We start from the raw sequence: 14,946 nt of genomic DNA on the forward strand, positions 1-14,946 counted from the left end.
GAACACATCCCTGCTTAATTTCTTATTTATTGCGTCCTCAGCTGCTATCCTCATTACCTACCTTAACCGCAGCAGTGTTACTCTCATTCATATCACCAGGCATAATCCCTTTAATGTCTTTATCCGGTATACAAAACAAGGATAAAACTTTTGCTAAAGCTCTTCTATCAACAGCATCGAACGCTTGCTCATAACTCATTTTTTTCCCATTTGTTACATGTGTAATACTGAGATATTACCTTTTCATGTTTTTAAATACCATTCGATATAAATAAAACCTCAAGTATCCTAAAACCCCAAGTCTCCTGTGCCATTTGTTACCTGTGTCATACCAAGATATTACCCTTTCATGTTTTGAAATACCAATCGATATAAATAAAACCTCAAGTACCATTTCTTATCTGTGTCATACCGAGATATTACCCTTTCATGTTTTTAAACACCAATCGATATAAATAAAACCTCAAGTCTCCTGTACCATTTGTTACCTGTGTCATACCGAGATATTACCTTTTCACGTTTTTAAATACCAATCGATATGAATAAAGCATCAAGTCTGCTGACAGCTAAACATAAAAGTGGTATATCTCTTTTATGAAAAGAATGTGAGCAAAGTCTTAGACAACTTTAATTTATGAATACCTTACGATAGCAAAGTGGATGTGAGCGTGTCTGCAGAACATAGGCGTTCAGGTTAGGAACATTAGGTTCGGAACTTGATTCAAATCAATAATTATTAATAATTTTTTTACTGTTTGAATCAGTTTTCATATATCTGTTTCTTTCTGACCCTACACGATTTTTCTCTTTTACAATTTGGGTAAACAATTCAACTTCTTAACTCATTTCATACCTTAACTGCAGCGGTGTGACTCTCGTACATAGCACTAATCACTTTAATGTATTTGTCCGGTATACCTTGCAAGGATAAAACCTTTTTTAAAGATATCAACAGAGTCGAAACAAAGTGAAACATTGGATAACGACTGTGCCAAGCGATTAATACCCTAGAGTTTTTTTTATACATCTCAGATTCACAACAAAAAAATTCAAAGACTCCCTCCTTCGCCGCAATTCAAAGTAACGATACTATCGTCCTTTTATTTTAAGTCTGGTGTAGATGAGCCTAAATACATTCTAAGATCTGAGATATTTGACTTCACAAGTTTCGCGCGGATAGTTTCTTTATTTAGTCGATTCGCAGCTGCGTACCGGTGACATCCACCAAATGAGTAGTAATAATCCCCACCTTCTGTTCCTTTGATCCAAAGTACTTCTATTGGGGGCACATTCTTCTCTGTTTTTTCCTCCTAAAAAGGATAAATCGAAATTACCATCCATATAATCACCACATTGATGAATGCTCTGCCAAGTTTTTCTTCTTATTATAAAAATAGTCATCATCTGCTTAAGAGCTTAAAGGATTTTTCAATACAAAAATAAAAAATACTAATTGATAGATATATCTTCGAGCCAAAAAGATAAGGACCATATCCAGTCACAGACAAAGAGGGGAAGCCTTTTCAAATGTTATGACTATGTCCTTATTTTCCTATCATTTTCATACAACGTGTTTGTTCATGGCAATCTGGTGGTTTTTGCTTCCTCCCATCCCACTAGCCTCTGCAGTAAATGTGAGCCTCTAAGTCTCACAGACTTTTTGCAAAAACCAGCTATGAAACAATAGTCTTGGATGTGATTTACTCTCGGGGAGTATCTGCAGGTAAGTATTTGCGAGGTAAAATCAAGAAGAGATGGAGTGGAGCAAAGGGAGTGAAGGCGTGAAGTGGAGCAAAGGGACAGAAACCTCGAAATATAAATCCTTTTTTGTAATTGTTTATGTCATTTTTGAATAGCCTGTCGGTTATTTCGCTGGTTCAAAGAGTTTGACCTGTCTCCTTCCCCAGTAAAAAAAAAAAAAAAAAAAAAAAAAAAAAAAAAAAAACAAGTCTTCTCAAAAAGCAGCGCTTTACTGAGGACTTAAAATCCACACAAAAAACAGATTACTCTCTTAGGCATTAGAAAGTACTTAACTAGACTGCAAAAAATAGAGAACCAATTTATAAGGCTCCAATTTGTAAAAACGATGAATAGTTACATTTCCTGCAACAATGAATATACTTACAATTTCCTGCAGAGGCAAGATTATTTTTGAGTTCTAGGTTGTCACTCATCTCTCTCTCTCTCTCTCTCTCTCTCTCTCTCTCTCTCTCTCTCTCTCTCTCTCTCTCTCTCTCTCTCTCTCTCTCTCTCTCTCTCTCTCTCTCTCTCTCTCTCTCTCTCTCTCTCTCTCTCTCTCTCTCTCTCTCTCTCTCTCTCTCTCTCTCTCTCTCTCTCTCTCTCTCTGCTGTCGTTCATTTTATTTTCCATGTAAATGCATTTTGAGGCTCAGTGGAGCAAAGGGACAGAAACCTCGAAATATAAATCCTTTTTTGTAATTGTTTATGTCATTTTTGAATAGCCTGTCGGTTATTTCGCTGGTTCAAAGAGTTTGACCTGTCTCCTTCCCCAGTATAAAAAAAAAAAAAAAAAAAAAAAAAAAAACGAACAAGTCTTCTCAAAAAGCAGCACTTTACTGAAGACTTAAAATCCACACAAAAACAGATTACTCTCTTAGGCATTAGAAAGTACTTAACTAGACTGCAGAAAATAGAAAACCAATTTATAAGGCTCTTGATAGCCTTCAACTGGCCGCAGTATCTATAAATAAAACAAACAACAGGTAAACCAATAGGGATTTTTTAAGACAGTGAAACTTGCTGAATCTTTGAACATTTCGGCCTTCTATCCAAGGGCCGTCTTCGGCAGAACCCTATACTCCCTATTGTTGTACCTATTGCTTGTTTTTATAATGGAAAAGTACTGTAGTCTTCGTTGTTATTTACAATATTTACAACTTTCAGTGTACAATTGAAACTCTCTAAAAACCTCAAGCTAGCTAAATTCTATGAATCTAAAAATTGAGCATTAAATTATTCTGTTACTATGGGTCATGGTTCACTCTCTACTAGGTTGCAGCTACTGCCCCAACCCTGATCTCTGAAATTAGATTTTGGCTTTCTGTCTCTGCCTATCTGAAATGTGTGTCAGAACTAGCTATGGTGCTTTGAAGAGTCTTCTGGTGCTAGTTTATCAATTAGGAGTTTTTGTAGAGACGCATGTATATTATAAAAGTGGAAGTCTTGATGCATATTCTGTATTATTTTTTGAATTTGATATTATATTATTTATTTGATTATTTGAAATTGAAATTATTTGAAATTGAAGCAATAACGCCCATCTTTTCATATTATTTTGTTTTTTTCTGATTTAATGAATTCATCATCAACCCCACCCCCCCCCCTCCCTCTATTCTCTTAAATAAGTTTCTACGCATGTGCCAATGCATATCTGATATTTTTTATGATGATTTATTGTTTTCATAAAAGCCCTCACATAGCCCTATGTGTTTGAAGTATTTCCTTTCTACAAAGAGGAGGTGTCTACAATTATTGAGGAATGAAGTTTCAGAGACTTTTGGCACGAGCTGACATACCTGATAAATTCAAACTGTTTATAATATTTTTAGTATACCTTCAACGCTTCCATGAGACTGCATACTTTGCTTTCATCAACCTCAGGAGGAAAGGGTCGGATTAGAATTTTCACTGGTATATCAACTACCTCGTGTTCTTCTGAACTGTGGACACTGTATGAAATGTGATTCTGTGACATTCTGGGAATCAGAACCCTAGAAAAGGTTGTAAAATAATGACATTGAAAACAAAGCATGTGAGTTCAATTTTAAAAGTTCCTTATTTATTTGATGATACTAAAAAAAAACCTGGCTGCTTTTCATAACGAATAAAAGAAATTACAAATTTATCACGTAGGACTCTTCTGGTAAATTTTACTATTATTTTATTTCGGATAAGTACCGTTTAATCAAAAACGAATTATTGGGTATTTAGTAATCAGTGGGTATTAATTTGTCAATTATGGCTGTAGTAAACAGCCACAAGCCTTCAATGTTTTGATTATTATCCAGAACCACTTCATTCGAAAGGGTAGGGGGGTCCTCAAGACTTCAGAGTGGGCTTAGTTGATTGAAAATCAAAAGTTCTAGTGATAAGAGTCAAACTGATCGACGGGCATTTCTAAAATTTGAAACGTTTTGTTCAAAATTTAAATAGCAAGTCCAAACCTTAATATTATGCAGAAAAACCGAAAGAGATTTACAAATATTCCTTTTATTATCCAATAAAAAAGCAATGTCAATAAATACCAAAACAGAAAATAGTTCCTAAGAACTATTTTCAAAAAAAGAAGTTTTTCAAAGAAAAGTGGAAAGCTATATTAAGCCTAAGCCGAGCAGAAATAAAGTCATATAATTAGTCAAACTTAAATAAAAGGGGATTAAAACGAATAATCAAGTCAAATTTAAAACGAACAGAAAATCATCACAAAAAGGAGTAGGACTAACCCATTAACGCCCTCAACAGTCCAGAACGCTTTTCCCACTTTACTGAAAACACAGCATGTGTTGGACATTTTCTTTTTGTAACATTAATATATAAAGGCTACAAAGATTTCCAGGAATAATTTTCATTATAATATAAAACAATGAGTCAACCGTCATTAGTTCTTTTCAGAAATCTTAGTTAGTATAGCGATTTTTTTTCGCTTTGTTCAAAATATAAACCGTTTTCAATAAAATGCAAATTACGTTTAAGTCACTAGAACTTTTGAGAGGGTGAGAAGGGGACAGGTAGTATTACTCTTATTTGTAAACCTTGATTAGCCTTATTATACAACTTATATTGTATTGTTGTTGATATTATGACAAATACAAACATATTACTCGAAATAAGAAAATCCTCTCAGTAAAATGCAAATGATGTCCCCTTTCTGACCAGTTTGTGGTAATTTCTGTTCGCTTCAAGTATCACTTGATTATCCATTGTAATTTTATTTCGTTTTGGGTCATTGATAATAATTTCTACTGGTTTAAAGTTTGGATTGCTGAATGAATTTATTTTTTCACGCATTTGATTTGATACATCTCTTTAGTTGTCTTTGAAAAACTTTTCTTTATGATTTTGTTTTTATTTAATTCTTAAGGAAAGGATCAGCTGGATCTTTCAGTCAAACTTTGATCATTCTGATCTGTATTTCCCAGCTGATCCTCTTTCTGAGAATAGCTGAGAAATAGTTTTTGGCGACTCAGACGTTTGAAAAAGTCAGGTACGGGCCTTAAGCATGGGACATAATTGGCTTTTTACCTAGTGTTTGTTTTACCAAGCGTTCTTCTTTTTACCGACTGTTTCTTAGAGCTGTATAGGATAGTATTGCGACGTACACAATAGGCGGTAAAAAAGCATTCGGTAAGACTAACGTCGACGGTAGCCATGCAGCCGTCCATAGGCATGACAGAGACAAAATGTTTCTCGGTCTCGGCTGAGCCTATGAGTGGTGAGCACAGCATAAATATATATATATATATATATATATATATATATATATATATATATATATATATATATATATATATATATATATATATATATATATATATATATATATATATATATATATATATATATATATATATATATATATATATAAATATATATATATATATATATATATATATATATATATATATATATATATATATATATATATATATATATATATATATATATATATATATATATATATATATATATATATATATTTTGCTGTAGAGGTGAGGAAACTGAGACTCTTTTAAAATATATTGTATTACTTTAGTCTTAACATTTGTTTTATTGATGAGATTTTGAATAGGTATGTTTTCTTTTTATTTGTTTTTTATTGCGTTTCGCTGATGACAGCTGTAGTATATACAGCCAAAATATCCGCTTAGATTGTACCACTGTCTTAATTCACTGTCTTCACAAATTGCCTTGTTATCTTCGCTAGTTTCGTATAATGGTAAAACAGTGTGGTCTTTATCAGTATTTTTATCAAGACAGTATTCAATATTTTGTAGCGGAAAATGCACATATTTCTGAGAGTTTTAATTTTTTCTATTTCTGGAAAGTTGATTAGCCTTTTAATTTGAACGGAATGTTATGATAAAAACAATGTTCACCATATAAGAATATGTCGTTTTTAGTAAAGTGTAAATGATGTTAGCGTCTAGGCATTAGGGCAATTGAGGAGGGATCCAGCCGAGCTCTGAACTCACATTTGTAGTAGCTTCAATCAGTTTTAAGTTTGACTTACTAAGTGACTTTTCCTTCTCTTTTCAAGTTTAATACTAACAGTTGATTTTCTTAAACAACACTTTTTAGGACAAAAATTTTTAAAACTAACTTTAATTCGAAGAAAAGATTTTGAACGGCGCAAAATCAATTGAAAATTTAATTACTTACCCTTTTAAAGATCAATTTTGCTTTTGGTTTAAAAGAATTTGGTCAGACAAAAGCTCAGTGTCGGACGAAATTCCATGAAGAATTTTTCTTTTTTCTTATAGTCACTGAAGTCTCAGAATCTGAAATACTTAAAATTAATTTGTTGAAATATGACTATTGCTTTCCGGTAACCATAAGATCAAGGAGCGGATCGAAAAAGTACAGGAGAAACTTCAAGCATTCTAGGTTTCAAGGCTCCATAATTAATCATACCAATATGCTTTTCATAAATTTGTCTCAATAACGCCATCTATAATTGCAATATGACGCCTAAAAAGGCACTTTCCTGCCCGATTTATCGAGTGAAAAGAAGCTAATACATAGCTACTACTACTACCACTACTGAAAACTCACTGCCGCATCAAACCGTCTGGGGACAACACAGCTACACACACTCCTTCTTCATCCCAGTTTATTCAAAGCCCCCTCCATATACCATCCCAGGAAGTTTTTCCTTAAGCAACTCCTTGCAACCTGCTCCAATCCCCTTTGAACACAATCTACGCTTTGTTAGGCCCTAAATAGTTGGCTGAAAAGGACGATTTTTGGCAAACTGACAACTTTCATCCAGAGAACATGCCCCAGCCGTCTAAACTTTTCTCTTATTATAGCCCTAGAAAGGGAGATAGACCCCTTTTTTTCTTATAGCTTACTATTTGAACTACAGTAAGTCAGATAAACACCCAAAATAATCCGTAGACGATTCCTCTAGAAAACATCTAGCAAATCCTCTACCGTCTCCTGGAGTGCCAACGTTCCAGAAACAAACTTGACAACTTATTACAGTAACTTTCAATATTAAATCTCGGTTTGCCGTCTTATCTTCCTGTTTTTCCGAAGGTTTTTCGACTTTGAAAAAGCACCCTGAGCCTTGGCTATTCTGCTTTTAAAATCTTCACCGCACCTGCCGTTCTTATTAATAATTAAATACAAAAAAACAATTTTTTTAAACTGAAAGTAAGGAGCGACATTAAAACTTAAAACGAACAGGAATTATTCCGTATATCAAAGCGGCTGTCCCCTCCTCAACGCCTCACTCTTTACGCTAAAGTTTTTTATTGTTTAAAAAAATAAAGTTGTGAGACAGAGTCAAACTTTAGCGTAAAGAGCGAGATTTTCCCGAGTAACCCCCTCCTCCAGCCCGCCCCCTCCCCACCAGAAAAAAAATCCATCCTGAAAATGTATGTATACTTCCCAATAACCAATACAATATGTAAACAATGGGCAAAGTCCATAACTTACAGCCCTTCCCCTGGGACCTGTGGGGGATTAAGTCATCCTAAAAAAAATATTTATTAAATTTTCGACTATGTTTAACAAAATGGCTGTCTCAAAATTTTAATTGAATGACTTTGGGAAAAAAATGAGCCTGTGAGGGGGCTTAGTTACCCTCCATTTTTTGGTCACTTTAAAAGGGAACTAGAACTTGTAATTTCCGTTCCAATGAGCCCTCCTACGATATTATAGGACCACTGGGTCAATACGATCACCCCTGGGGAAAAGAAAAAAAAACAAATAAACACGCATCCGTGATCTTTCTTCTGACAAAAAATCGAAAATTCCACATTTTGTAGATAGGAGTTTGAAGCCTCTACAGTAGGGTTTTCTGATATGCTGAATATGATGGTGTGATTTTCATTAAGGTTCTATAACTTTTAGGGGATCTATCCCCCTTTTTTCGAAAATCATCCAAATTTTCTCAGGCGCGTAACTTTTGATGGGTAACATTAAACTTGATGAAAGTTATATATTTGAAAGCACAATTAAAATGTGATTCTTTTGATGTATCTATTGGTATCAAAATTCCGTTTTTTAGAGTTTCTGTTACCATTGAGCCGGGTCGCTCCTTACTTACAGTTCGTTACCACGAACTGTTTGATACAACCTAGGTAAGTACAGCTGTCCTCTTGATCCGTCTTTTCCTCTTTACCTTCACTTATTTATTTCTATTTCTTTTGTTCTTATTTCTGTAGTTTTTTTTAGGGTTGAGTTATCGTAGCAGGCCAAGATAAAGGTTAAGAACAAACAAACTTTCAAATGGGGATAAGTCCAAATACCTAATTGAAGGTGTTACGTCGAAAATAAAGGTTAAGGAAAATTACCTGGAAATACAAAATTAGTGTTGACAACACAACGGTTGCCTTATGATGAAACAGTACAGAGATATGGCCTGGACTAAGAAGTAGGAGTATTTCCTTCCCGCGGACATGGTCTGGTACCGTCATCTATAGTGCCTGACATAAGTTCACTCCTTGTGATCAAGAACGTGCCCACTAGATATATGTCAGAAGATTTTACCATCGGAAGTGTCTTTAAGGGGTTTTTTTTTATTTCATTTTAATAGCATGGAGTGAAGCTTCAAGTCAGAATCGAATAATTCGAAGATGGAAAGAACATCTTATTTAAAATAAGCCAGCTAATTATTTTTCAGACCAATTATCTTATCCTACTATAATAAATCAAGCCACATCCCTCCAAAAACACGAAAAAAGAATTAAAAGAAATAAAAGCATGAAAGACAACCCATTGGATTTTTTACACAATGTATTCTACCTGTGTTTCAGAACATAGACATAATATTCCAGAATCCCTTCTTTACTTCATTTTTTTTTTTTCGTTTGTCTTAAATTTCCCTTTGGTTACTCAATCGTTTATGTAAAAAGAATTTTTTAGGGGTAATTGCCCTCAAGGGGAATCTTCTACGGGGGCGGGGGAATTGTCCACGAAGAGAAATTTTTGGAGGAATTAGCCAGACTCAACTGAAACACCATAGATAGCTGTCTAAGCACTCATTTGTAGGCTAATACTAACATCTATATGATTAATAATGACATAGGTAACTCGTCTTGGATATGTCATTCTAAGGCGGTAAGTGGAACCCAAAAATGGGACTTTTTGTATCACTTTCGGACTGGACAGGCAGGGAATCATAGACAGTGTAGTAGAGACAGGGGCGTCACGAGGCTCATTTTATAGGGGGAGGGGATGTGATCTTCGTAAATTTTACCGAATCGCTACCTGAATTATGCCGAATTTTCCGCAAAAATCAAGAATTTTGCAAAATTATATCGATTTTGTAAGATTTCTGCCAAAATTTTCGCCTTCGGCGAAAATTTTACCGAATGCCAGAATGCCAAAAATTGGGGGATGGGCCCTCCTCACCCCCACTCCCTTGGGACGCCCCTGAGTAGAGAAATCACCATACCAAAAATCCTTAACTTCATATTTAAAATCCATCTGTTGAATTCATCCTCTCCCAGCCCCATTAGAAGTAAAAATGTAGCTTTTGTTTTTGAGTTTTGATAGAGAAAAGAAACTGCGTAGTAAAAAAATAAACATTTCCACTAAAATTCAAAGCTTATTCACAAATAATAATAAAGACTATTAAAATTTATTCTAACAGTAAAATTAAATTACGAAAGCATATTTTCAAGGATTTTGAAAAAGGGTTTGAAACCCTGATGTGCCTATTTTTTCATTTTTTTATTCCAGTGCCATCAAACAACCGGTATATCACAGAATCGTCAAAATATGCAACCATTTTTAACATTAGGGTTTTGACTGCCCTGCCCTGTCAAGACATAGATGAATCAGTCACCGGTTTTTATGTCACACAAAGACCCGCTGTTCACGGGTAGGGGGAGGGCATAGTCTCCCTGAATTTCGAGAAGTATCTTGCTTTGGCATTTTGTTCCCCATAATGATATCATTTGAGTGATAAGTTCTTATAAAATATTGAAGTCCAAGAAGTCGAAATAGTGAAAGCATACTTTCTTTTGAGAAATTCAAAATTCTTTACAAAATCGTGTCGGAACAAAAATTCAATAATAATAAGACAAATTTTTCCAGGCTCTATTAACTGTAGGCTATACCTGAAATTCTTGTAAAGCGATTTCATTTTCTATTTATGTTATATAGGAGAATATTTCGTAACCAATTGAATTAGTTATCTGCAACTCCTCAAAGATATTGTGAGATAGACAAAGATTTTTTCGTAGTGATGATTATGTCCATGACAGCACGTTTTATTATATTTATACACAATAAACCATATTGTGAGCTTTATTGTGATTATCGTGTTTATCCATAATAGTAGGGTTTATTGTGTTTATCGTGTTTATCGTGTTTATCGTGTTTATTGTGTTATCGTGTTTTATAAAAAAAAGATTGATAAAAAACGAAGTTTTCATGGCGGAAGCAAAGAGCGAAGTTGAAACTTAAAACAAACAAAATTGTTGCTTTACAATTTATGCAACACGTATCTACGAAAGTGATTGAAAATAAGTGACTCGTGATATTTTCCTATATTTGCTGAATTTTGAAGAATTCAGCAAATTCAGAAGCAAAGAGCGAAGTTGAAACTTAAAACTAACAAAATTGTTGCTTTACAATTTATGCAACACGTATCTACGAAAGTGATTGAAAATAAGTGACTCGTGATATTTTCCTATATTTGCTGAATTTTGAAGAATTTATGCTTTGCTGGAAACTCAGCTTTCTTGAATTTTAGAAAATTAAAATTGTATACTTTGAAGAGGGGGAGTCAAATCCCAAAACATCTTTCCCGGGGGTGTGGTCTTGATAGTAAGTCACAGGCAGATCAGCATACGCGTTGAGCATGTAATATAATAATTCCCAGACAATTAATTTTGGAGTTTCTCATTTTTGAAAAAGATTGTCATGTAATAGACTTACTGTGTTGAATTATGTCCCAAATAAAGTTACTAGTAGGTTTTTTTTTCTATGTAATTTGCAGGAGATACCCTTGTTAGATGTCCTTAAAATTATCAAACAGCCCACCACAGAGAGCTTTGGCTTGATCCTTTATTACCTTTAACTACTGCCATGTTCCAAGCTCAATCTTATGTTAAAACTGTATTGGTTTTAGTAAGGGGTTTTTAGCACTTACTACTATGTGGATAGGAAGAGCCATAGGCTGAACCATTGGTCTATTAAATTTAGTTGATAGTACCTATACTGAAAGAATTGTTGCTGCAGCTTTTTAACTAAAAAATAATAATATTACTTGTAGACCAGGAACTACGTAAAATCGCTTGATCTGAGACTGTAGTTGCTCAAACAAAGAAAAACATCAACTACCATTGAAAAACACCAACATGCTAGCCTATTATTTACTGAGAGAATTTTGCAGCCATCACTGCTTTTTTAGTCTGAGTTACTTGAGGTGTCAGAAGAAATATTTTCAAAATATCTCTTTGACTTAGTTATACAGTCGTTATCCTTTAATATGAGATTTAAGTGGAGATACTATAAAAAATCAAAAAAATAAAAAAAATTAGCGGCTACACATTACCAACTAGGCATTTTCCTTTTGTTTACATAAAGTCCGCATAAATGCAAACTTGCTTCTGATTGGTATATTATTTATAAGTGAACATTGGAAGATTATTTCATATTCTTAAATTAATGGCTCTTTCAGACCGAAACGTAAGAATTACACTTACGGTTTATGTTTACGGTTTTATGTAGCTAAGCTTTCAGACTAAATTACTTTCCCCTCAGACCAAAATAACTAAAAACTCCATAAAAAACCTTAAGCAGTTAGTTTAAAAATTTTCAACATGACCGATAATAATAGCTCTGATGACGATGTTTTAGTTACTGCGTTAGCACTACTTGCTTCCGAGAAAAACGACAATGCCAGTGGATCTAAGAAACGAAAGAAAAGGAAGCAGTGGGTAGGTCCGATGCTATAAAACACCAAAAGAGAAAAAATATGGCAGCTAAACTTGCTTAATGAGCTTTTCCTGACTAACGATGATGAAAAATTCATAAATTTGACACTCTTTACCAGAAATTAATTTTCTGATTTGCTAAGTAAAGTACGAGCAAACATAACAGAGAAAAATTCAAATTATAGAATATTAAAAAGCCATATTCTTTGAGACTCGGTTACCCTTGATATGCGTTATTTAGCAACAGGAAATAGCATGAGAACTTTACTCTAAGATTTCAGAGTTGGAATTTCAACTGTCTCAGAAATTTCGAAAGAAATTGCACAGGCAAATTTTGACATTCTTTTTCACAAGTTCTTTGCTGCTCCATGTGAGGAAGACTTAGAAGTTACTGCAATGTAGATCTATACCTGATCGAAAATGCCAAATTGTATTGGTGCTATAGATGGTAAGCACGTCAGGCTTCAATCTACTTACAATTCTGGTTCAGTTTTTTAACTATAAGAAATATTTTAGTGTTATTTTACTTGTAACTTTTTAATGCGAACTACAAATTTGTTTTGTGATGTTGGGGCCAACAGATCTGAGAGTGATGTTGGCGGCTTTCCACAGCCCGACTTTGGGAAGCGCATTGATAGTTTAGATACCAGGCTTTATCAACCCAAAAGTTCTCTGGAACTAACACCGTACTTCCGCATTTTTTCTTAGGGGACGAAGCCTTTAAGCTCAAGGACTACATAATGAGGCCCTTTCCAGGTAGATTCCTTACTGAACTCCAAAAGATATTAATTGAGAACACTTTCGGGATTTTTGTGAAAAGGTTCAGAATATTTAGATCAGAGATAATCAAGCAGCATTATAAGTTGGTGACAATCATTAAATGTGCACTTTGTCTTCATGATTACATTGTTAATTTACGCGGTACCCCAAACGCTATAGCAGAGACTGCAGCTTCTATTTCACGTGTCTCATTCCAGGATATAGGTCGCACATCAAGTAATAATGCTTCAAGACAATCCAGAAATTTTAGAGAAATACTGGCCAACTAATTTAAACTCATTTAGTAAAACTAACTTAGTCATTATTTTGTAATCGCTTCCTATTTATTTAAATCAACCAAAATGTGTTAGAACTTAATCTAAATTTACACTGAATTACGTTTCTGTTGACATAGAGTTGAACAGATTTCAACTCTGTTTCACGTGTAATTTTCTTACGTTACTGAGCGCGTAGTTTTCTTAAATTTGACCGTGAGCAGTCCTTAAGATGACCAGTCTGTTGGGAAAACATAAGCCAAATCTTTGGCCTTAGAGGCTTTTTAGACTTCAGATGTTTACTAAAGCCATATTGGAAAAAACTATTGTAAGGTTCGTCAGCGCTTATTTACTATCCACTTGAAGAAATATTTGTTTATTAACAACATTCGATGATGCGTAACTTCTTAATGACAATGTGAAGCTACCTTAACGTCATGTCTGGAACTCCAAAGCAAAGCAACCTTGAAACAAACATGAAACTTATTTTGTCTTTTTGTATCTTCCCCAGGGATAATGAAAAGAAAACGCTTACTTTCCCAAGTATTCTTTTAAATCGGTTATCCTACTAACAATGCAATGTGTCCTTGATTGGGAACTCGCGAACATTTTTAGCATGATAATGAAACAATGATAACTAGCTAGGGGCTTCTAACTTTTACTTTCGTAATCGGAATTTGCGCCATCTTTAATAACTTGTGTCTAAACTGCAATTTAAAATTAGGCTTCTTAAAAGGAATTTAATGCCAGATAAACCTGGAGGGCAAAATTGTCAGGTAACCCTACCCGGGCCAAAAATTGCCACTGCATGCACCCCTGTACGGAATGCATTTCAGTGACATAGTAGAATACATCCATGGGTTTTATTTCAAAAAAAAAAGGCTAAATGTGCTATTACCCAGGAACCTCTGTTCAAACAGTTCTCGGTAACAAACTGTAAGTAAGGAGCGGGGGGCTCAATAGTAACCAAAACTCTAAGAAATGGATGTCAATAGATATATCACATGAATCGGCTTATTATGCTGAGTCCAAGTATACAAGGTTCATTAGGTTAAGTTTTATCCATCAAACGCTACGAGACATTAAATAAAAAAATAAGTTTTTTTAACTGAAAGTAAGGAACGACGTTAAAACTTAAAACGAACAGAAATTATTCCGAAAATGAAAGGGGCTGTCCCCTCCTCAACGCCTCGCTCTTTACGCTAAAGTTTTTTATTGTTAAACAAAAATATAGTTGTGAGAAAGTCAAACTTTAGCGTAAGGAGTGGGGCGTTAAGGAGGGGACAGCCCCTTTCATATACGGAATAATTTCTGTTCGTTTTAAGTTTTAACGTCGTTCCTTACTTTCAGTTAAAAAAACTTGTTTTTTATTTAATTTTTGAACGTTTTTGAATTAATGCAGGTTTTGATTTTGGCTCACCGTACATGAATAATTAAAACAAAATGTGCATATTAGCTTTACTTTTATTTGGTTAAATGGCTTTCACGAATCTTGTTTAATTTTATTTACGAACGTTTTTATTAGTAATAAATATACGTAACTTACGAATTAACTTAAGTAACGAACTTTTTTTATTTAATTTCTGATCTCTTTCTTCAATAATGCTGGGAAATCCTTCACCCCCTTCATATCAATGTCCCTTCCCCATGAAAACTTCCTTCATGGAAAGATCCTGCAATATAACCCCCGACCCCCTCCCCCCCACCTATAGAAAAAATCCCCCCTGAAAACGTCTGTATATTTCCCCATAACGAATACTATATGTTAACATTGGGTAA

At 34.2% G+C, this 14,946-nt stretch overlaps 1 protein-coding gene across 1 annotated transcript; it reads right to left on the bottom strand.

Annotated features, from left to right (window-relative positions):
• Window positions 1-1,081: 1,081 nt before the first annotated feature.
• Window positions 1,082-13,786, bottom strand: LOC148945117 (sulfiredoxin-1-like). Its single transcript, XM_089098854.1, has 3 exons — window positions 13,703-13,786; window positions 3,574-3,730; window positions 1,082-1,310 (listed from the first exon to the last, which is right to left on the bottom strand). Exons 1-3 carry the CDS (start codon window positions 13,783-13,785, stop codon window positions 1,101-1,103), a joined length of 450 nt encoding a protein of 149 aa, XP_088954980.1. The 5' UTR covers window position 13,786; the 3' UTR covers window positions 1,082-1,100.
• Window positions 13,787-14,946: the final 1,160 nt, after the last annotated feature.

This window comes from Artemia sp. Qi Xiang Cuo, chromosome 13 (genome assembly GCF_049724085.1).
Source record: "Artemia sp. Qi Xiang Cuo chromosome 13, ASM4972408v1, whole genome shotgun sequence".
Taxonomy (NCBI): Eukaryota; Metazoa; Arthropoda; class Branchiopoda; order Anostraca; family Artemiidae; genus Artemia; species Artemia sp. Qi Xiang Cuo.

Coding starts and splice junctions, on each gene's coding strand:
- LOC148945117 (XM_089098854.1), bottom strand. CDS start 13,785: ATGCTAAAAATGTTCGCGAGTTCCCAATCAAGGACACATTGCATTGTT. Junction 3,731..13,702: donor TTAAAAGAATACTTGGGAAA/GTAAGCGTTTTC, acceptor AACCTTTTCTAG/GGTTCTGATTCCCAGAATGT. Junction 1,311..3,573: donor GTCTCATGGAAGCGTTGAAG/GTATACTAAAAA, acceptor TATCCTTTTTAG/GAGGAAAAAACAGAGAAGAA.